General features: G+C 34.2%; 1 protein-coding gene and 1 non-coding gene across 4 annotated transcripts in view; both read right to left on the reverse strand.

Moving 5' to 3' along the window:
• Positions 1-22193, reverse strand: part of SNX4 (sorting nexin 4) — a 78487-nt gene that overhangs the window by 1822 nt on the left and 54472 nt on the right. For all 3 annotated transcript variants that reach the window (XM_051985477.1, XM_051985479.1, XM_051985478.1), the window contains 4 exons: positions 17409-17498; positions 4590-4689; positions 2712-2857; positions 1459-1573 (listed from right to left, as the gene is read on the reverse strand). In XM_051985477.1, the coding sequence (XP_051841437.1) occupies positions 1459-1573; positions 2712-2857; positions 4590-4689; positions 17409-17498 (451 nt within the window). The remainder of the gene's footprint in view (positions 1-1458; positions 1574-2711; positions 2858-4589; positions 4690-17408; positions 17499-22193) is intronic.
• On the reverse strand, positions 21197-21315 carry LOC127558402 (5S ribosomal RNA). Its single transcript, XR_007952800.1, has one exon. It is a non-coding gene; the product is annotated as a 5S ribosomal RNA (ribosomal RNA).

Below are 22193 nucleotides of genomic sequence, written 5' to 3' on the forward strand. Positions count from 1 at the left end.
ATCATACCCATAAAAAACTAGAAGATATCTTTCACAGCTATGACTAGGAAGTAAATTTCCAATCAAACAAGAATATAGGTGATTACATAAGATAAAACGGATCATTTCAAACACATCAAATTTTAAAGGTTTTACATGAACGAAATTATTACTACTAGGGAAAGAGCTGACTAAGGGGAAAATCCCTGTATAAATTCCCTCCGGATAAGGGTCTGATGCCAAGCATACTGACAATTAGCAGAAATACAGATTAAAAGCTAATTGTTCCCCAATAGAAAAGGTGTCCAAGGAATCTAAATAACTGTCACAAGAAAGAAATGAAAACTATTAACAATCATATGAAAGGATGTTTCAAATCAGTAACAAGTGAATTGAAAAGCAAAATGACTCTGAAGTTTGATCTTACACTCAGTAAATGGCCAAAAAAAAAATAAAATAAAATAACAAGTTGAAATAGTCAACATTGGAGGGACTAGGAAAGATGGGCCCAATAATGCAATGATGCCTGAGCTGTGATTTTGTCCTATCTTTCTGGAAAGCAAATTAAAATTATTCAAAGAGCATGACTAAAATTTCTATACCCTTTGATCAAGAAAGTTCATTGCTAGGTATATATCCCAAAAGTTAATGATAAAAGAAAGATTCCATATGCACGAAAATATTTACACAAAGCTTTTTTGAGATAGCAAAAGAACTGGAAACAAAGTTGATGTCCACTGACTGGGTGATGACTAAACAAATTCTAGTATATGAAGGCATTGTAATATCACTGTGCCATTAGAAAAAATGAATGACAAATACAGAAAAATATGGGTAGGGTAGACATATAAATTGTTACAAAGAAACCAGAAATAGGAAAATTATATACACACTTATCATAGTTAGGGGAATGAAAATAATAGCAACAACAAAACAACTGAAACTGAATGTTGGAAAATGGCTAATAACTTGGTCTCTGGGCCAGGAGGGAAGGGGAAAATCAGGGGAGAGAGGGTCTTAGGCAGAGGAAAAAAAAGCTGTTCTTATGAATTAAGTTCAATGAATTAACTGCCAGATCCTACAGCTTTGAAAACTGAAACACTTCATATCAATGTGAGTTATTATTAAGAAATAATAATACAGCATATTCAAGATTTTGACCATTCTATTAGTGAAATAAAATTTTAAACATCTCAAATATATACAGTTAGAGGTTAATGTATTATTTACAAATGCAACAAGTTTTCAGACAGATTGCATAAATTTACAAACTCAAAATTTTACAAAATACTATATATCTGTCTATAAAATTTGATAAAGTAATGAAATGAAATTTAAACAATTTAATGACTGGCACTATGGACTTAAAAAGGCAAAGAAATAAATTCTTCTAGTATCACAATGGCATTTAGATGTAATGAAATTCTAAATCCCCAAATGTATAGTTACAAATCTACAGCTTCACTATTGTAGACCTACCTTTTTGCACATACTAATCTGCATAACTGCATAGCTTATGAGAGCTTCCTTTAAATCGTGATTCTTTTGTTCTTTGAAGCGTTCAATATCTGCCCAAGCAGCTTTCACAAATTCTCTGTAATGAAATTAAGGTAGTCATCATTATGGTTACTTACCTGAATGGGACCATTTATATCAGTTAACCTTTTTGGTTTAAACTACATGAATGTGTGTGTACAGTTTAAATCACTGGGTAAAATATTTCATTTTTGTGAATACACACTTTATTCTTTAAAAACATATGCCTTCTATATAGGATTGCTTGCTGTCTTAGTGAGGGGGAAGGAGAGAGGGAGAAAAATCTAGAAAACAAGGTTTTGCAAAGGTGAATGTTGAAAACTATTTTTGCATGTATTTGGAAAAATAAAATACTATTAAAATAACAATAACAATAACAATAATGATAAAATGATAAAAATGCCATCGTTCAATTCAACAAGTATTTTCCAAGTGATTTCAATGTGTGAAAAAAGTCTGTCTGAGGTGGTCTTAAAATACAAAGCTGTATTCAAACTGTACCTTTCAAGAAAACAAGAGAATGCTACTTGAATTGATTCTGCCAAATTTTGTAAATATATATGTACAAACTGCTTCCACTGGCCATATGAAAATGCACGGCTTTTTTGTGAAAATGAGCATGGCTCATGTTTGCACCAAGACGTCATACATAAAACGAATGCTTAAACATGTGCTATGTTTGTTTTAGTGGATGACTATGGTTTTAAAAAATTCTGAGTGAATTGCATTTATATTTTTAACTAATAATCTTTTTTTAAATCATTTTTATTCTAACAATAAAAACATCTTTAAATTGACTCTGATTTCTTAGGAATAGTTTTGAAGGAAATGAAGAGTATTTACATATTGAATGAAAAAAGCAAATACTACAGTGTGGGTCTACATTCATTTCCTAATGGAAGCAAAATAAGAAAAGCCAGTCAGCTGGCAATTAAATGATACAAACTACAAAAACAATCATTTACACATGCTTCATGGTCAAACTTAATCAATAGTTATCCTTTAAGACATCAAAATATAAAACAAGGAAGGTGTGAACATTTTCAGGTACATAAACTACACTACAGATGCTCAACCATTACATCTTCTATTTCTGATTGTGCTATGATTAAGATATTTCAGTGGAAAACTAATCATGTTCACCATGAGTAATATTTCATGTGTCCTAAAATGAGTAAATTTCTTTGCACTTTTACCTGCCTTCCAGATTTTTAGATTTCAATTGTTCTTCTCCTTCATTTATTTGTTCCTCTAGCACCTTTATTCTGGCTTCTCTTTGCTCTGGAGTTTCTTGACCGAACAGCTTACTAGTCATTCCTTTTAGGGAGAATGTCCTCACAGTCTAGAAGCAATTAAGTAAATAAATAAAAAGTTGCTTCCTTCCACACTCCCTATCTCCCAAATAAGTAAAATCTTGTACCATGATATACTCTCAAAAAGCATCCTTTTTGTTTAATTATAGTTACTAAGTAATATTTTTATAATATAAAAGTAAATATGTAATTTAAAAGCCAACCAAGAAAAAAAAGGTACATTAAAAAAAAATTTGCTTACCTTAGGCTAAAAACATCATCTACTCAAAATTAAGCTTTGTTAATGGGTAGTAGTACATAAGGATAATATCCTAAATTTCTTAACTGCATTACTTTTCTTTTCCCCATTCTTAGGAAATCAGTGAGAGAAACCAACATGGTGGATGGATGAATGAAACTACTCAAGAATGACCTGGAATTTTTCTAAAGTTTAAAAAAAAACAACCCACTACCAAACTATTATTTCACAAACTACTCTCTTTTGCTACAATTAGCTATATCACACACTAATTCCAAGAAAAAGTAGATAAGGCTCATGTTATAGATAGTTATAGATAGCTATAACTAAGGCTCATGATATCTCATCACTACAGGTCAAAACTGAGTGCTGGCCCACTCAAATTGGTTGTTACCTCCTTTAAAGAAGGGCATCATGGCTTGGTGGAAAGAACAATAGACGGGTAAGCAGAAGAAATGGGATCTAATCTTGCTTCCTAGGTAATACATTCAAATCTCTCTGAACCGAGTAGTAAAGGATGGCAGAAGGAGAACTGGAAGAGACTGCCATTTGTAGTGCCAATCTGATCAAATCACCTTCATTTCTCTGGATTTTGGTGAGGATTGGACTAGATGATAAAATCTCATTTCTTTTTGACATTTTGTGATTCTGAATGTTTCATTAAACACAAAATATAGAAACTATATAATATAGTATAGACCAAAATATAATGAGCTACATAAAATACAACTTGTCCTGCTCATCTGACAGGACTAGTGTAAAAATCAAATTAAAGTAAAGTTTAAAAAATGATTTACCAAAAAATATATATATTATTATAAAACTCCATTATTATGTAGATGCACAAAGCATAACAGATTCTTCTCACAATGTCTACCTTACTCCCACGAATCAAGCCTAATAACAATTCAATCCAATAAATATTCACCACCAACACAACACTATAGTTCTAGGGTAAGATAAATAGGATATGATCCCTGACCTCATGAAGCTTAAAATAGATAATATTCTTCACAAGTATTCACAGAAAGAATTTTTAAAATGCAGAAGACTCTTCTTTTAGAGCAATTAACCAAATCCTTATAGGATGAATTAAAAATTAATTCCTAAAAAACTGGCCCAAGCAACTGTCTAAGAGTATAAATCGCCAAGCAACTGCCAATCTGCTTCAAAAAGGTAGTTTCTTCATCAGAAGCATTCCCCACACAGATAAAATCACAGGTCTGGGTCACTGCACTCCCATACCTTCAATAAACAAATCTGGTATCAAAGCAATATCTACAGAACTCTCTTCAATAGCACATTAAGCAACAAAACCAATTATTTAGCTCATTTATTTTTTTAAATAAAAGGCCATACACAAATCTATATACAAGTATATTTCTGAATCAGGGCCTCTTAGAATTAGAAACAAAGTATCTGTATATCGATAACTACATATGTTGCTTCTTCTTGTTCTTTAAAAAAGCTCAGTTCTTAAAATATAAGTCTTACAAAGCATAAATTAAATGAAATACACTTACCCCTGTTGCAAGTTCTTCACATTGCTGCTTTTTGGATGCCAGATCTTGAGCAGCCATCTCCAAGTCATACTGCATCAGTTCATGTTTCCTGCAAACCGCTCTGAGAGGGAAAAGAAAGGCCATCATTTAACTTTCTCATCATTTTTAAAGGGAGGAGGAAGAAAATGGAATAAATCTCTACATAGTGCCAATAACGTGCTGACTATTGTACTGAGTACATTATCTCATTTAAGCCTCACAACAACCCTTTAAATTAAATGCTATCACTAACCCCATTTGACAGATGAGAAAACTGAGGCATATATGATTAAGTGACTTGCTCAGGGTCACACAGCTTGGAAGTGTCTGAGGCCAAATTTGAATTCAGGGAGATGAATCTTCCTGACTCCAGGCCCAGACTTCCATCCAGTGTGCTATCTACCTGCCAAGGTCTAGACTTACAGTTTTCTTGTTTGTTTAACAACCCAATATTAATAAATACAGATAATTTCATAAATTTAACCCACAGGAGAACACAGGACAAAGTCAAAAAATCTGATTATGTCTTTGAATATGAGTAGTTATAAACATACCTTAATAATTTCTAAATATGTGTGTAATTTTATATAATGCAAGAAGAAGTACATGGGAAGACACCTGTGAAGCCATTGTTACAGGGAATTCCCCAAGAAGAAACTACTTCTAGCAACACTGATCGGCACCTTCTCTGCAGCTTAGTGTCTTAGAGATTTGCACAGTCTCACAGTCAGCACACGTCAGAAGGTGGGACTTAAACCCTGGTCAACTTCCAGGCCACTTCTTAATCTGCTACACCAAGAAATGGGCTAAAACTGCAAGAGAAATAACTATGGAAATGTGTGTTTGAGACCTTTTTTTAAAAAACACAGATTTTGTTTAATTTTTAAAAAATTTATTGAAGAGTTCTGATGAATATGCCATTATTCGGAGATACTATTTAAATATTAAAAAGCCTGTTAGAAAACAATTTATAATTAAACACAATATACCATGATGGGAATGTGAGGTGGGTGTTATTTCTTTCCTCTGACACTGCTGGAGTTCTATTTCATTAAAATAAAATCTCATGAGGCTGATCTTTATAATTCAATGTATTAAGGACCTATGAGTTCATCAGTGAGATCTATGCCTCATCCACCATAATTAGCATGGAGACCAACACAGATCATCACATCTTTATGACTTAGCAAATGGTCTCAGAGTTGCAGTGGCTCAAAAATTCCTCACCCACAGCTAACTTAGCTGGATGGTTTTTCTGGTAACAGAAGTAGGGTTTATCACAAGGACCATATTCAAATTCTTTATTATAGGGGTTTTTAACCTGAATTCCATGAAGTTGTTTTTTTAAATATTTGGATCTCTACTCTAATAAAACTGGATGCCTTTGTAATCATATGTGTTTTATTTTGTGTATTTAAAATTATTATTGCAAGAACAGGTCCAGAGTTCACCAAACTACCTAAGAAGACCATAACACAAAAAAGGATTAAGAACCTCAGGTTGGCAGCAGCAGAGCTTGTGCTTTTGCACAAGGAATATCCTTTAACAACTTTGGGTCAGATATACATCATGAGAAACTGGAATACAGCTTGTTGTTTGCTTGATTGATTTGTTTTGTTTTGTGAGGCAACTGGGGTTAAGTGACTTGCCCAGGCCACACAGCTAGAAAGTGTTAAAGTGTCCGAGATCAGATTTGGACTCAGGGACTCTGGAGCTGCCACCTAGTAAGTAGTAGAATTGTATTAAGACACCTAAAAACAATGCCATCATTTTATAGTCATATTTGATGTGAGTTATACCATTAATTTAAAAAAAAATTAAACCCTTTATGCTGAACACAGTATTTTTATCAGTGCCTTACAGATACTAAGTGCTCAACATTTACTGAATGGCTGTCTCTTAAAGTTTCTTTACATTTAAATGAAACTGTCATGAAACATGACACTGTCATGAAACAGTCAAATCATAAAATGAATATTACAGGATGCTTAAAATGAAACTGATAGTATCTTTCCCTCTTGCTTCCCTATTCTTGTTGAAAAGCAACTAAGCTAAGTCACCCAAACTCAAGAACCTCAATTATCCTCAATTCTTCTCTTCCCCTCATTCCTCCCATATCTAAACATTTGCCAATATTTTGACTTGACCACCTAAACATCTCTCCCATACCTCGCTTTTTTCTACTCACACAATCACTACTCCAGTTTAGGCCCTCATTACGTCTCACCAGGACAATTGCAACAACCTCTTTTTAAAAATTATTAAAAAAAAAAAAACCAACATAATCTAACCCTTCTCCTTTTTACCCCACATATCATTTCACTGAGGACAAAAGAACAAAACTCCCACTAACCATTTAAACTCAAGCAAATCAAATTTTCACAATGACCATTTCAAAAAATATATTAAAGTCTCATTCTGTCGTTCACCTGTCTAGTAGGATATTGGTAGCATGTCACCTTTAATCCTCAGGAATCATGATTGGTCATTACATGGATAAGAATTCCTAATTCTTTAAAAGTTGTTTATCTTTACCATATTGTTGTCACTGTACAAATTGTTCTGATTCCATTCACTACACTGATGTATCCTCAATGATTCCTATTAGCATCAGAGGTCATAGAGGAAGCTTAACTATACAGAAGGCTTAGTAGTTCTGTTATATCTCAGTGACCTTAAGAAAAGAATGAAGGGGAGAAGATGAACATACTACACTGCAGGAAGAAGGGAAAGGAAAGTTAGGGAAAAATATGTAATTAGAGTGTATACGTAAGACATTTATGCAAATAAAGAAGCTCTGGATTTTGGATATTTTCCTAGAAGTTTTCATTTATTGCTTTCAGTAGGAAACCAATGAGTTATTTCTATTTTCCACTAAAAGCTTTGAGCAATTTTAAGATTTCTTGAAATAGGATTTCTAGATTCTTGTTTTGATAATGCTATATAGTCTAATGATTTTAAATTTTTCTGACCTTGATCTGTTTTCTAGGACATCTGTTTTTGCTATGAAATATCTTATATTTTTCTTCTATTTTTTTTTCAGTCTTGTCTTGACTGTTCATATCTTTCTGGTTGTCTCATGGAGTCATTAAGAAGAATCTATTTGGTCCATTCTAATTTTCAGGGAATCTGTTATTTGGGCAAGCTTTTATATTTCTATTTCATTTATAAAAGCATTTTTTTTTGTCTGCTCATCTCCAGCCTACTTTCTGACCTTGGACTTGATGTTAGAATCAAGTGCTATATACTCTGGAAGGAAGTTAGTTTTTTTGCTGGTTTCTCCAGTATTGAATGTTGTTATTCTGGGATCTCTAGGAGAGTTTAGGCTGGGGAACTTCAAGTTTTCAGGGCTCCCACAGTGATTTTCTGCAGGATAAAGCCTGATTGCAGCCCTCTGGTATGAGCTTTTGCAAATTCCTCACTTGGTTTGGGTCTGAACAATAGTGGACTGCTGATGGGCTTAGCCCCTATAAGTTATCTGAGAAACTCTGGTAGTTCAAAGAGACAGAAATAGTTTTCATTTTAGTCTGGGATTCCTTACCTAGTTCTCAACAGGTTTCAGATTGAGCCACAGCATATCTTTATGGTCCTGAGGTCTAAGCTGTTTCTTGCTTCTGAACTTTCTTCTTTTTTGGTAGGGATCAAGACTGCTCTAGGGTGCAGGCTCCCTCCTCAGTCAGCCCTGGATCTACAACTTAGAACTGGGTAGTAAGCAACAGAGCTATCATTTGATATCTTTTCCAATTGCAATGCTCCAGGAAGGCTATTCCTGGCCAGATCCTGAACCCAGTGTCCACAGATCTCTCTAGACTGACCTGGCTTACTTTTTCTTGGATTTCCCTATCAGTCTGGGATTTACTACATGTACTTGCAAAAGTTTACAGGGGAGATGGATAGCTAAGTAAAATGCTTCCTGCTATGCTGAACCCTTGACTTTGCCCACAATAACCTTTTAATTAGGCTCCTTGCCTCAAGTTTCTCTCTTCTCCAATTCACCTGTCACACAGCTGCCAGAATTATCTTCCTTTTAAAATACAGCTCTAGACATGTCGACTTACTCAACAAACCTCAACGACTCTTTCCTCTAGGCGAAAAAAAACCTCTTTTATTATAAAAAGTCCTTTACAATATGGCTCCATCCTATCTTTTAGACTTATTTTACATTACTTCTCTTCGCACATTTTACAGTGCAGCAACATTAGCCCTTATGGGTAGAGTGCTCATCTGTGATGCATAGTCTCTCTGTTGAATCTCTGACTTCCTTCAAAATTCAGCCCAGGTGTTATCTTTCCAACATGACCTTTTCAGAATTCCTTCAATTGTTAGCACTTTTTCTTTAGTTATATGTATTTACACAGGAGGCAGTGTGGCAGAATGAATAAAATGCCAGACTTTTGGTTAAAACTCCATCTATAACACTTAATTATGTGATTATGGGAGTCTGCACAGTTTACTCATCTACTATATAGATAACTCAAGGATGTTATGAGAATAAAATGAAATAATGTACATAAATGTTTCAAAGTTTTAAACAATTTACAAATGACAGCTGTCATGACTTATTTTCTTTCACTTTTACTACAAGTATCTTATTTTTCCTCCTCCTTTTCTAGGCTCACCCATCTACTCTTGTGCTATTGCATCTTCCCTATCCCCCAAAATTATTTATATTTTCAACATATCATCCAATATATATAGGTCTATTCTTCTTGTAAAAAGTTTCACTTGAATCTGCTCTGTTACAGATCTATTTCTTTCCCTTATTTCACTTTCAGACTTTTTAAATAAATGAGTTATAAATGGATTCACTTCCTCATCACTTATTTTTCCTTGTTTTTTAAAGAAATCTTCATAATAATGATTTTATTAAATGTTGCCTTATAAAAGCAGATGTCACAATTATTAATTTAACAATTCACCAAACCATAGTAACTGCTGCAGTTTGCTAAAGATGTTTTGTAAAGCAAAGGAAATACCAAAACCCCATGAAAGTTATCCCAATATCATCTAGGAGAACAAAGGAAGTTTTGTTTCTTAGACATTTAAAATCAGGTAAATAAAACAGGTTAAGAATTCTTCCTTGCCCCCTTAAGAACTAAATGAGTAGAAATATTCTGATAAATATGAACTAGTCTGTTTAAACACTTAGAATATCACAAGTTCAGTTCTGTCAAATGCAATGATGGTGACTTTACTTCTTCAAGTGACTTCAAGAATGAGTTTTGGCCATTTACATTTTTTGTCAAATGAGTAGCCACTTCAGGCACTGTATTCTTAGAAAAGTAGCGTTCTTTGTAATATATTTTTAAAACCCTCAGGCTATACCTTAACACAAAGCAGTTTCAATATTAAATGCAATCCACATGCTCTTATTATACATCATTTTTGGTGACAAGATATGAAGTAATTCATATAGGTATGGTTAAAGCTGAATTATTGAATACTGTTGGTAAATACTGCAGAATTTTTTGGGGGAAGTCTAGTAGAAATCTCTATATCCAACTTAGTGACTGCTTCACTAGAAACAGATAGCAGATAACAAAGGATTTCTTCTACCGTGATTCTAAGCAGCAATGAAGTTTCTTGAATTTAATCTTTTGGAGCAAGAACCAAGTTCCCTACTATATTAGCATGTAAGTGGAAAGGGGTTAAATAACCAACAAAAAAACATTTTGTGTTGGCTATTTTTCTTGATTGTAGTACTTGGCAGAATTGAAAGGAGAGGAAGTTGTGTTACATATAGAGTAGGTAATAGAAGACAAGGGAGAGAAGATGAAATGTCACACCAAGTCCTCAATGTCTTGCAAATATCCTCTAAGGCAAAAAAAGCACAGTTTGCATGACCATGTTAATCCTCTCTAGGAACCACAACTTTCTTTTTTAGTTTGGCTTTTCTTGTTTGTTTAATCATTGCATAGCACTGTCAATGAATTGAAAATGCTTCCAAGAAACTGGCATAATATAGAGATGTTTCACATTGTGCAATTTTTATCTTTAGCAACTTTCTTAACTCTGTGAAGTCATCTCTTGAAAATGAATTCATTTTACACCTCACACTGTTTATTCATAAATTATTCACCTTCAAATTTTCTTGTAATATCTCTCTTGATACCTAGGTCATATAATCCATTTTGATCTTATTTTAGTAAATGGTATAAGATATTGGTCTTAGACAAACATGGATAAATTTTTATAAAATAAAGAATGAAATAAGCAGAACTAAGAAGAACAGTGTATATAGTAATAATAAAATTATTTTAAGAACAACTTTGAGTTTATAAATCATTGTGAATATTCTAACTACCCAAACTAATTACAAAGACATATGAAGGAAGTTACTATCTTCACCCAAAGAAAGAACTGATATAGAATGGTTTTCTCTCTCTCTCTCTCTCTCTCTCTCTCTCTCACATACACACACACACACTTTGTGTCTAAAGGTAGCCATCTCTAGAGTAAGATGGTGGGGGTAGTGGTGAGTTACATGATAATTTTATATCTAAAAGGAAAAGGGGCAGCTACTAGGTGCAGCAAATAGAGCATCAGCCCCCAAATCAGGAGGACCTGAGTTCAAATCTGACCTCAGACACTTAACACTTCCTAGCTGTGTGATCCTGGGCAAGTCACTTAACTCAATTGTCTCAGCAAAAAAAAAAAAAAGCAAGTTGTACCATAATAGATTTGCAGCTTTATGTACAATCATCTCCCCTCCTCCCTCCTACTACTTTATGTTATATGGTTTTTTAAGTTTAGAATAAAAGAAATGGATTCATAACTTCTACAGCAGACATTGGGTTAACAACAAAAATATTTTTGTGATAATTCAATCTACTTCCTCCTGTATCATCTCATCTTCTTCTTCTTCTTCTTCTTTTTTTTGCTGAGGCAATTAGGAGTAAGTGACTTGTCCAGGATCACACAGCCAGGAAGTATTAAATGTCTGAAATCAGATCTGATCTCAGGTCCTCCTGACTTTGGGGCTGGTGCTCTATCCGCTCTACCACCTCTCTGTCCCCTCCTGTAACTTCTTTAGACATAGTTTATCTGCTAGTTTTTCTTCTAATATAAATTCTTCAGGCTTCTCAAACCTTTTCTTTTCTTCTTGTCCTTCTATTACTGTTCTTTCTCTTTTTTTCTTTTCTGAAAGTTTTGTTTCTGTCACCTTATTTCCTCTTTCTTTTTTTCTTCTTCATCATCATCATTATTATCACCATCATCATCCTTTTCCTAGATGTCATCATCCATACCTTTGCTTTCTAAGTGGCTCCTGCTGACCATTCCTTCCCTCTGCGTTTATCTTCTGTGCCAGTTTCTCAATTAAGAACATGCCCTGACTTCTGGTGCCAAGTTGGTAGAGTGAAGAAGGAACCCTCTAAAGCCCTCCCAAATTCCTCTCTGAACAACTATCACCTCAATTGATCTAGGAGAAGGGAAGAAGCTTACTAGCACAGGCAGAAAGGTCTGTTTCACTGGGATGGAAGGAGAGCATGGTTCAAGAGCAGAGCAACAGCAGCTAGCCTCACAGGGGACTTGCAGCAAGGCTCCAAGTCCAGGGCAATCCACCAGTAAGGTCCCATCCTCCTCAAACCAACAACCTCCTAAGGCAACTAAGCAGTCTGTGCAGAACAGCAAGGGGCTACCCCAGCAACCCTTTCTCCCTCGCCTCAAGTCCAGACAGGTCTAGCTTTCTCTGCTGACCAGTGGTAAAGCCCCACCCCAGACCTAGCCAACATCAAGATCCATCCCTGGGACCTACCGGCAGGGAGACTTTGTTTCCACAGTTAACATGCAGCAGGGCCCAACCAGCAGACTAACAAGATCTCTCCTCCAGAGTCAGCTACCAGAAAAAGACTTTGTTATCATTAGCAAACCAACAATAAGGCCCTACCCATGGAATAGGCTAGCAACTAAACCCAATACCCAGGGGAGTCCAACAGAGAGGCCCAATCCCCTAGGACAAACCAGAAGGGAAACTTACTCTCCAGTGAAAGCAAACATCAAAATTCTGAAGCCCAATGAAAGCCAGCAGTAAGACCCTAAACCCCAGCACAAAAAACTTGGGACAGTGCAAGATCAGAGCTCAACTGTCACATAAAAATACCAATTTACAAAAACTGCAGAAAAAAAAAAAGAGTAAAAAACAAAAAAACTTGACTACAGAAAGTTACTATAATGACCCGGAGGATCAAAACATACACTTACAAGAGGACAATAGTGTCAAAATGGCTGCAGGCGAAGTCTTAAAGAAAAATGTAATTTGGTCTCAGGCCCAAAATGATCTTTCAAGAAATGATCAAAGAAAATTGCCTTGATATATTAGAACCAGAGAGCAAACAGAAATTGAAAGAATCCACTGATCACTGCCTAAAAGAGATTAAAAATGAAAACTCTGAGGACCATTATAGACAAATTCTAAAGTACACAGATCAAGGAGAAAGTACTGCAAGAACCAAAAAGAAACAATTCAAATATCATAAAATTATAGTCAGAATCACACAAAGGATTTGGCAGTTTCTACCTTAAAGAACTGAAGGATATGAACTATAATGTACTGAAAAGCAAAAGAGTTCAATTTATAATCAAGAATCACTTAGTAAAACAAAAAAATTTTTTTCTGGGGAAAAATGGATATTTAACGAAATAGAGGACTTTTAAACATGCTTAATTAAAAGATCAGAGTTGGATAAAAAACAAGACTCAAAGGAAACATAAATAAGTTAAAAAAAAAAAAGAAACAAGAAAGAGAAAATGTAAGCAATTCAATAAGGTTTAATTTTTTACATTTCTATATAGCAAGATAGTATTTGTAACTCTTATAAATTTTATTACTATAAGAGCAATTAAAAAGGAGTATGTGTAACAGAGGGTGTGGGTACAAGGTGATTCTGATGAGATAATACTCCCCAAAAAGGAGAGAGATACACTCAGGTTAAGAAAAAGGAGCTGGAGAAGAAATCTATCATGCTTCAGTTAAAGCAGAGAAAGCAGGAGTAGTAATTATGATCTCAGACAAAATAAAAACAAAAAACAGATCTAATTAAAAGAGATAAGGAAAGATATCTTGCTGAAATGTGCCTAAGACAATGACGTCATTATCAATATTAAACATATATGCACTAAGAGATACAGCTATTTGCTATTAATTTCTGAAAAAGTTGAATAATTCCAGGAGGAAACAGATAATAAAACTATACTAGTGTAATTAAACATCAAATTAGAAATCCTGAAAATCAAAGGAGAGATTAATAAAATTGAAAGAAAACAAAAAAGTAAGAAAACCATTGAACTAAGAAATAAAACTAGAATCTGGTTTTATGGAAAAATGGATAAGAACTTTACATTGTTCTGGATTACCACATTGCTGAGAAGAACTAAATCTATCAAAATTGATCATTTTGTAATCTTGCTATTACAATGTATAATATTCTCCTGATTCTCTTCACTCAGCCTTAGTCTAACTTTAAAAAGTAAAAGTCATTCTCCAATTGATAACAAAGGATGTCAAGAGATAATTTTCAGACAAAGAAATCAAAGTTACATGTAGTCATATAATCATGGTCTAAATCACTACTTATCAGAGAAATGCAAAGTAAAGCAATTTGCCAAATTCAATGATCCCCATATTCAGCCCTTATTATCTTTACACATTGTAGCACTAAATACTACTGGCCATTGGCCTCTCCTTTAAATTTTCTTTCCCTCGACTTCCATGGGTCATATGCTATCTGGATTTTCTTCCCACCTCTATACTTCTCTATACTTTTTATTAGGTCTTCTCAAGTGAATATTCTCTAAGGTTCTATCTTCAGCCCTTTGTATTTTTCTCCATATACTTTCTTCTTCAAATATTCACTGATTTTTCTGACTTCAATTAGCACTTTCCAAAGAGGCTTTCAATAACTGCAAAGTCTTCCAAGTTCTAGTCCTACATTTCCAATATCTATGATACATTTCCACTTGATTATTTTTCTTGTCTAAATTTAGATTTAATATATCAGATTCATTTTCTTCTCAATTCTTCCACTTGTTTATTCTGATGATAAAACAAATATTAAATACCTATTATGTGCCAAGCATTGGGCTAAGTGCTATGTTCTTCATTAAACTGTAAACTCTTTGGGAGCAAGAACTGTCTTTTGCCTCCTTTTGTTTACTTAGTCCATAGCACAATGCCTGGTACATAGTAGGTGCTTAATAAATATTTAGGGAAAAGACATATGCACCTACTATATGCCAGACATTAAGCACAAGGATACCAAAAAACTCAAAAGACAGTCCCTGCCCTCAAGGACCTTGCAATCTGATGGAAGAAACAATATATAAGCAAATATTAATAAATCAAACTATATACAAGAATTATTAACAGAAGGGTTGGAGAAGAGTTCCAAAAGAACATGAGATTTTAGTTGAGACTTAAAGGAAACCATTGAGGTCAACAGTTGGAAAGAATAAGGCAAATTGTTCCAGAAACAGAGAATAGCCAGAGACAATTCCTGGAGTCCAGAAAAAGTGTGTCTTATTTGTGGCACAGACAACAAACCAGTATCACAAGATCAAAGAGTCTATGTCAGGAAGTAAAGTGTAAGAAAACTCGAAATGGGGCTAGGTTATGAAGGGCTAAACGGAATTCTCAATATTTATTTGATCCTACAGGTAAGAAGGAGCCATTGGAGTTTAATGAGTAGCAGGGTGAGGTGATAAGATGTGGACAGAGATCCAACAAAGGAGACAAGAGAAGCAGTCTGATAGGAGAAGCAGGAGAAAGTAGTGTCCTAGAAACCTAGAGGGAAGAGAATATCAAGGAGAAAGTTACCAATGCTGTCAAAGATGAAAAGAGATCAAGGAGAATGAGAAGAAAAGAATGAAGGTGGTGGATGGTAAGAATGATCCAGCTTGGCTGGGGATAACTAACACGGGAACTACGTATTCAAGAGAGGAGAGCTGTATAGAGTTGAATTGGTTTACCAAGAGATCAAGATGAGGAGAAGAAGAGAGACTGGCTAGAGTCCAAGAGACAACCTGGGAGTAGATTGAGGAGGGTCAAGTATGGACAAAGTATGGATGAATACTGCACTCTTTGGAGAACAAAAGTTATCTAAGGAAAGGTAGAGAGGTGAAAAACAAAGAGATGACAATCAGATAAGAGGATTTTTAGAATTCTTGAACATTTGTGATGATGGTGAGATCAAAACATGGCTAAGATGAGGTGGAAAAACAGCTCATGGAAGTGAGTATATCAAAGAATTGAGTAGTTAGGGTATCTGGGGATAGTCAATATGCATAAGGAACAAACTATAATGTATGAGTGTAATGGAATATTATTATTGACCATGAAGATCAATAAATATAAATAAATTCAGGTAAATCTGAAAGGATTTACACAAAATGATATACTAAGAAAACAATTTACACAAATACTACAAAAAGGAAAATAACAGTGAAAAATATCAGACCTGAGTAATGCAGTGACTAATTGTGACAAATTGTGGATGAAACATAATTCCCTTTTCTTAGTAGTGGACAAAGATACTGAAAGAGGCATGAATCATTAGACATGATTAAGGGATTGATTTATTTAACTACATATATTTGTTGTAAGGATTATACTGGGGGTTATTTGTAATGGGCTGAGGCTTGAGTTGATGCACTGAGGTCCCAAGCACATGAGGTTAAATAGTAATTGGACCATACTCTATTAATATATAAGCTTGGAGAAAGAATGGCCCCCGCCCACTCTTTGTGCAAGTCCTGATGTGTTGTATAGAAAATGATGATTTTGGTGGGTGGAGGCAGGGGAGTGGAAAAGGAAGGGGAAGGAGAGACTTTGGGGATTGCTATTGCGACGGTTTGCTCAGCTCAGATCGCTCTCTGTTAGCTGGCTTCCTTTCACAGCTGCCCATATTGCTATCGCAATCTTTATTCACCTCTTCACTTCAATAAATATTGAAGATTTTCCCCTTAACCTGAATTCCTGACTCCGGCTGATTTTAAATACGCGGTCATTACAGTTATTGGGAAGGAGTCAGTGGGAAGTGATAGCAATACAAAAGGAAAATTAATAAAGTGTTTATCTAAAGATTTTCTTTTCTTTTTAAGATGTGGAGTCATTTCTGAAGCTCTCTTCTTGATTCCCATATTCAGTCACCAAGTCATGTCAATCAAAAGACTCATAGTGGTTTTACAAGTATCTCTATTTCTCTTCTTCCTCCTCCTCCTCTTCTTCCTTCTCCTCCTCCTCCTCCTCTCCTAGTTCAAATCACTGTCACTTCAAATCCAGCCCATTCAAACAGCCTAAGTGAACTCAGTGTCTTCAGTCTCCTTCAATACAACTTGCAACCTTGCTGCCAAATTAATCTATTTAAAACACTGTTTTCATTATTGTAATCATCTGTTCAAAAACTGCTGATCACATCACATCAGTATCTATAGAACAAAGTACTATTTAAACAATCCATCTTGACTTAGCTTAAATATATATGTGTGTATACACACACACACACACACACACACACACACACACACACATACAAACACACACTTTTTTCCCCTCCCTTTTGAGAGAATAGGAAGATTTTCATTTCATCCAGGTGACAGAAGGTTTTGATACACAGTACTGGAATTAATGGATTTAAACTAGCTTGTGGGTTTCTAATAATGTTCAACAAAAAGGTACATGATAGGTCTCTAAATACTTACCAAGGATATTAATGAAAAATCACATTATCTTTGTTTTACTGAAGCATACAGCCTCAGTTCTGAATAACCAACAGGCAAGGAACTAGGAATTTTAACTATACTTACCTTAATGCTTCTGCATAGAAAAGATATTCCTTTAGTTGATCTGCATAATGTTCTTCTTCTTCTAAGATATCATCAATAGAAGCTGCATATCTATTTAAAAAAATACAAATGGGTATGTTTCTACATATTATATATACATACACACAAATTAAACAACTTTCCTAGAGTACAAAGTATTAAAGTTCTAAAAATACTAAGACAAATTATCAAGTATACTAAGCCAATTTTTTTTTCAAAATTTAGTGAAGGCAATTAAACTTATCAGCAATATTGATAAATGCCTATGCCTCTTAACAACATTATATATATATATATATAAATGTGAGTATATGTGTATGTATGTATATCTCATATTCTATAAAATAAGTAGACTCAAAATATGAAAGCATATTGTGCCATTTTTCAACACTTTGCACAGTCCCTAGTACATAATAGTAAATGCTTAGCAACTGTTTATTAATTGATTATTATCCTTTCTTCTAATCAGATTATTCTTAGTATCATACTATGATTTCTGTCTCTTTGGTCATGCTGTTCCTCTTTTTTAGGAGGAACTCCCCACTGTTCTTTTTTTTTTTTTTTAAAATAACTTTTTATTGATAGAACCCATGCCAGGGTAATTTTTATCCCTTGCATTCACTTCTGTTCCGATTTTTCCCCTCCCTCCCTCCACCCCCTCTCCCAGATGGCAAGCAGTCCTTTACATATTGAATAGGTTACAGTATATCCTAGATACAATATATGTGTGCAGAACTAAACAGTTTTCTTGTTGCATAGGGAGAAGGAACTCCCCACTGTTCACCCAACTCTTTAAGGTACTCTTAAGGGCCTCCAACTTCCCTTCATGAAGCTTTCTCTAACTTTACTGATCCCCATCCTTTCAGTTTAGCATCCAATTATAAATTCTGTGGTAGTAATTTAATATGTTAAGCCTTATCTCTTAGATTTAAATTATCATTTCAAGGCCAAAGACCATGTTTTTTATTTCTTTGTATATCCTAGAGTGCTTATCTCAGAACTGAGGGCAACGGGTATCAAATAAACAATTTGTAAATGACCAAAGAAATAGAAAAAAAAAATCAGAATTTATTTCTTAACTATTATTTATTCCTTGCTCTGCTAAATGAAGTAGGCAACAAAAGTTGCTGGAAAAGACAATTTGAAAATATAAAATGAATTGGTCATTTTAAATACAGGGTATCTCAAAAAACTTGGTACCATTTTAAACTTAGGTAAAATTAAGTAAAAAAACTGGATAACTGTAGGAAGCAATCTATTGCAGGGAATGGAACTAAATGAACAGGTAAAAGGGTTAGCCTTTAAAAAAAATTAGGCATCCCAAAAGAATTGGCGCAGTATTAAAGTTAAAGATATACCATGCCTTTTGTGCAATCGATAAAATGGGCATTAAAAATTTTTAAATGTGTACAATAGACAGACACAAATATATACACTGAAATTACAGATTAGGAATTTATAATGTTGGCTTGGAGGAACTTTTTTCTATGTACAGATCAAATTCTTGGAAGTCACTGTTGAAAATAAAAATAGCTCCTTCTAGCTTTAAAAGATCTATGACTATGGATGCTAAGACAATATTAACAAAAAGATTTCTGAAAAATAACCAAACTGATGGCAGTAGACAAGACTTAAAGAGACAGAGGAAATGGGAGAGACAAATAAAGATTTCTTAGAATAAAAACCTATAAATAGTTTCTCAGGTTGATGTTACTTAATATTTTAATAAATTATCTGACAAGAAAGAAGAAAAAAATTGAAATTAGAGTAGGCCATGAGAAAACAAGATTATCACTCTTTGAAGATATGATAGTATACTTAGAGAATTCTAGAAAATCAACTAAAAAACTACTGGAAACAATAATTTTAGCAAAGTTGCAGGATATAAAATATAAACCCCACATAAATCATTGACATTTCTATATGTTATCAACAAAGTCTAGCAGTAAGATATAAAAAGAAAGATCCCATTTAAAATATAGATAATATAAAATATATGGGAGTCTCCCTGCCAAGACAAAGCTAGGAACTATATGAACACAATTACAAAATACTTTTCACACAAATAAAGTTAGATCTAAACAATTGGAAGTATTTATTTATTTATCAAGTGTTCATGGATAGACTGAGGTAAAAATATATTAAAAATGGCAATTCTACTTAAATTAATCTATATATTCAGTGCCACACCAAATTGCCAAGAAATTATTTTCTAGAGATAGAAAAAATAATAACAAAATTCATCTGGAAGAACACAAGGTCAAGAATTTCAAGGGAATTAATGGGGGTGGGGGAGGAAGTAAAGTCAGGTGGCCTAGCTATATCACGTCTAAAACTATATTTTAAGGTGGCTGTCATCAAATAGTTTCAAAGGATTGGAAATGAAACATTTTTTATACTTCTGCACAAAACTATGGTGTGTCCATTTTCACAGAATTGTATTTAAATATGGTGACTCCATCATAAAAAAGAGAAAACAGAGTTAGAGAATATGGGGAGCAGTACTAATGAAATGATCAAAGGGATGCATGAGCTAGCACATCAGACAAGATTAGCATTTAGATAGCTCAATTTAGAGGGAAGAAATCTGAGAGATTATATCAAAATGTATAAACTTCTCTAAGAACAATAATAAGGAAAACATAGTCTTGTTTATCAAAATGCAATTTGGAGGCAAAATGGTATAATGGAAAGAACTAGATTTGGAGTGAACAATAAATGTGCATCATAGTTGATACCACATTAGACAAATCACTTTGGGCCTTAAATTCCTCATCTATAAAATAAAGAGACTTTAGATTACATGACCCTTAAAATGCTTTCACCTATATATTCATTTTTGTATGATCTTCTTAAATGATTGTTAACTGTTTCCAATTACAATTTAAATAAATAAACTTATTTCTCCCCTCTCCCTTCCTAGTCCTGAATGGAACACTTTCTCTTACTAGTTTCCTCTCAATTTCTGGAGTTCTGGTCTGCAATTTTATCAGGTGTCAAATCTTCAAGTGTAATTTTTTAATGGGAAGATTCAACTGCAGCCAGAGTGAGAATGCAGAAGGGAAGGAAGAAGGGAATGACTACTTTTTTCCTCTCCTAGATTCTCGAATTATTCTATCTGCTCCCAATCTCCAATGAGTTTTTTTTTTATTGTTATTATTATTATAGCTTTTTATTTACAAGAAGATATATGCATGGGTAATTTTTCAGCACTGATCCACGCAAAACCTTCTATCCCAACTTTTCTCCTCCCTTCCCCCACCTCTCCCCCAGATGGCAGATTGACCAATACATGTTAAATATGTTAAACATATTAACATGTTAAAGTATATGTTAAATACAATATATGTATACATATCCATACAGTTATTTTGCTGCACAAGAAAAATAGGACTTTGAAATAAGGTAAAATTAGCCTGTGAAGTAAATCAAAAATGTAAGCAGACAAAAACAGAGGGATTGGGAATTCTATGTAGTGATTCATAGTCATCTCCCAGAGTTCTTTCACTGGGTGTAGCTGGTTCAGTTCATTACTGTTCTATTGGAACTGCTTTGGTTCATCACATTGTTGAAGAGGACCACATCCATCAGAATTGATCATCATATAGTATTGTTGTTGAAGTATATAATGATCTCCCGGTCCTGGTCCTGCTCATTTCACTCAGCATCAGTTCATGTAAGTCTCTCCAGGCCTTTCTAAAATCCTCTTGCTGGTCTTTTCTTACAGAACAATAATATCCAATGAGTTTTCTTTCTTTTTTTTTTTCAAAAGCCTACAGCACCTGGTATTCCCAAGTGGTCTCCCACCCAAGTACTAACCAGGCCCGACCCTGCTTAGCTTCCGAGATCAGACGAGATAGGGCACGTTCAGGGTGGTATAGCCATAGACCCAATGAGTTTTCTTAAATTGGTCCTGTTCTTTTCATAACTTCATTTTTTTCTCTATTCCTGATCTAGTTTAAAATTTTCCAGATGTCATTGAGTTTTCTGGACATGTCCTCAATTCAATTATACTTCAATTTGCCCTAATCTCAGGCTAACACAGAAGTTCCTGATCTATAATGATTGTAGAGTAGGGGTGATTATTATGGGCCTAAAAAACCTCAGATTAGAGCAAATAAGTGAAGACTTAGAAGACCACATCTGAAAGGCTGCCAAACTGTGTAGAAGATGGTACCTTATCTCTTCTATTCCCTATCCTCAATGGAACAAAGCAGAATCATATCCGGACATCTAAGTGGCGCAGTGGATAGAGCATCAGCCCTGAAGTCAAGACGACCTGAGTCAAATCTGACCTCAGACACTTAACACTCCTAGATGTGTGACCCTGGGCAAGAAATGCCAATTGCCTGAGCAAAAAACAAACGAACAAAAAAAATTTTTTAAACAACAACAACAAAAAACCAAACATATTGATAAGAACATTTTAAACAATCTGTTCTCTGCAAACATATTTAATGATTTGATAAAGAACCCCCAAACAAGGGTTAGAATTTCAGATACTTGGGAAATTCTTCCAATTCAGAGGAGTGAGAATTTGCACCAGAAATTACAGTTGTACAGAAATTATATAGACAAATGGGCATCTGAAGTATGCTTTTAAGATGCATAATTATCAAGGACTCCTTTACAGAATCAGTATAGAACTATGTGTACTGTAAAATATAAAGACAACACTATGGAAACCTTATACATTTTCAACCTAACAAATTTCAACCTAACATTTTCAAAGAAACCGGGCTGCTGGAAGCTTTCAATAAATTCTTC

This window comes from Antechinus flavipes, chromosome 3, assembly GCF_016432865.1.
Source record: "Antechinus flavipes isolate AdamAnt ecotype Samford, QLD, Australia chromosome 3, AdamAnt_v2, whole genome shotgun sequence".
In the NCBI taxonomy this organism is placed as follows: domain Eukaryota; kingdom Metazoa; phylum Chordata; class Mammalia; order Dasyuromorphia; family Dasyuridae; genus Antechinus; species Antechinus flavipes.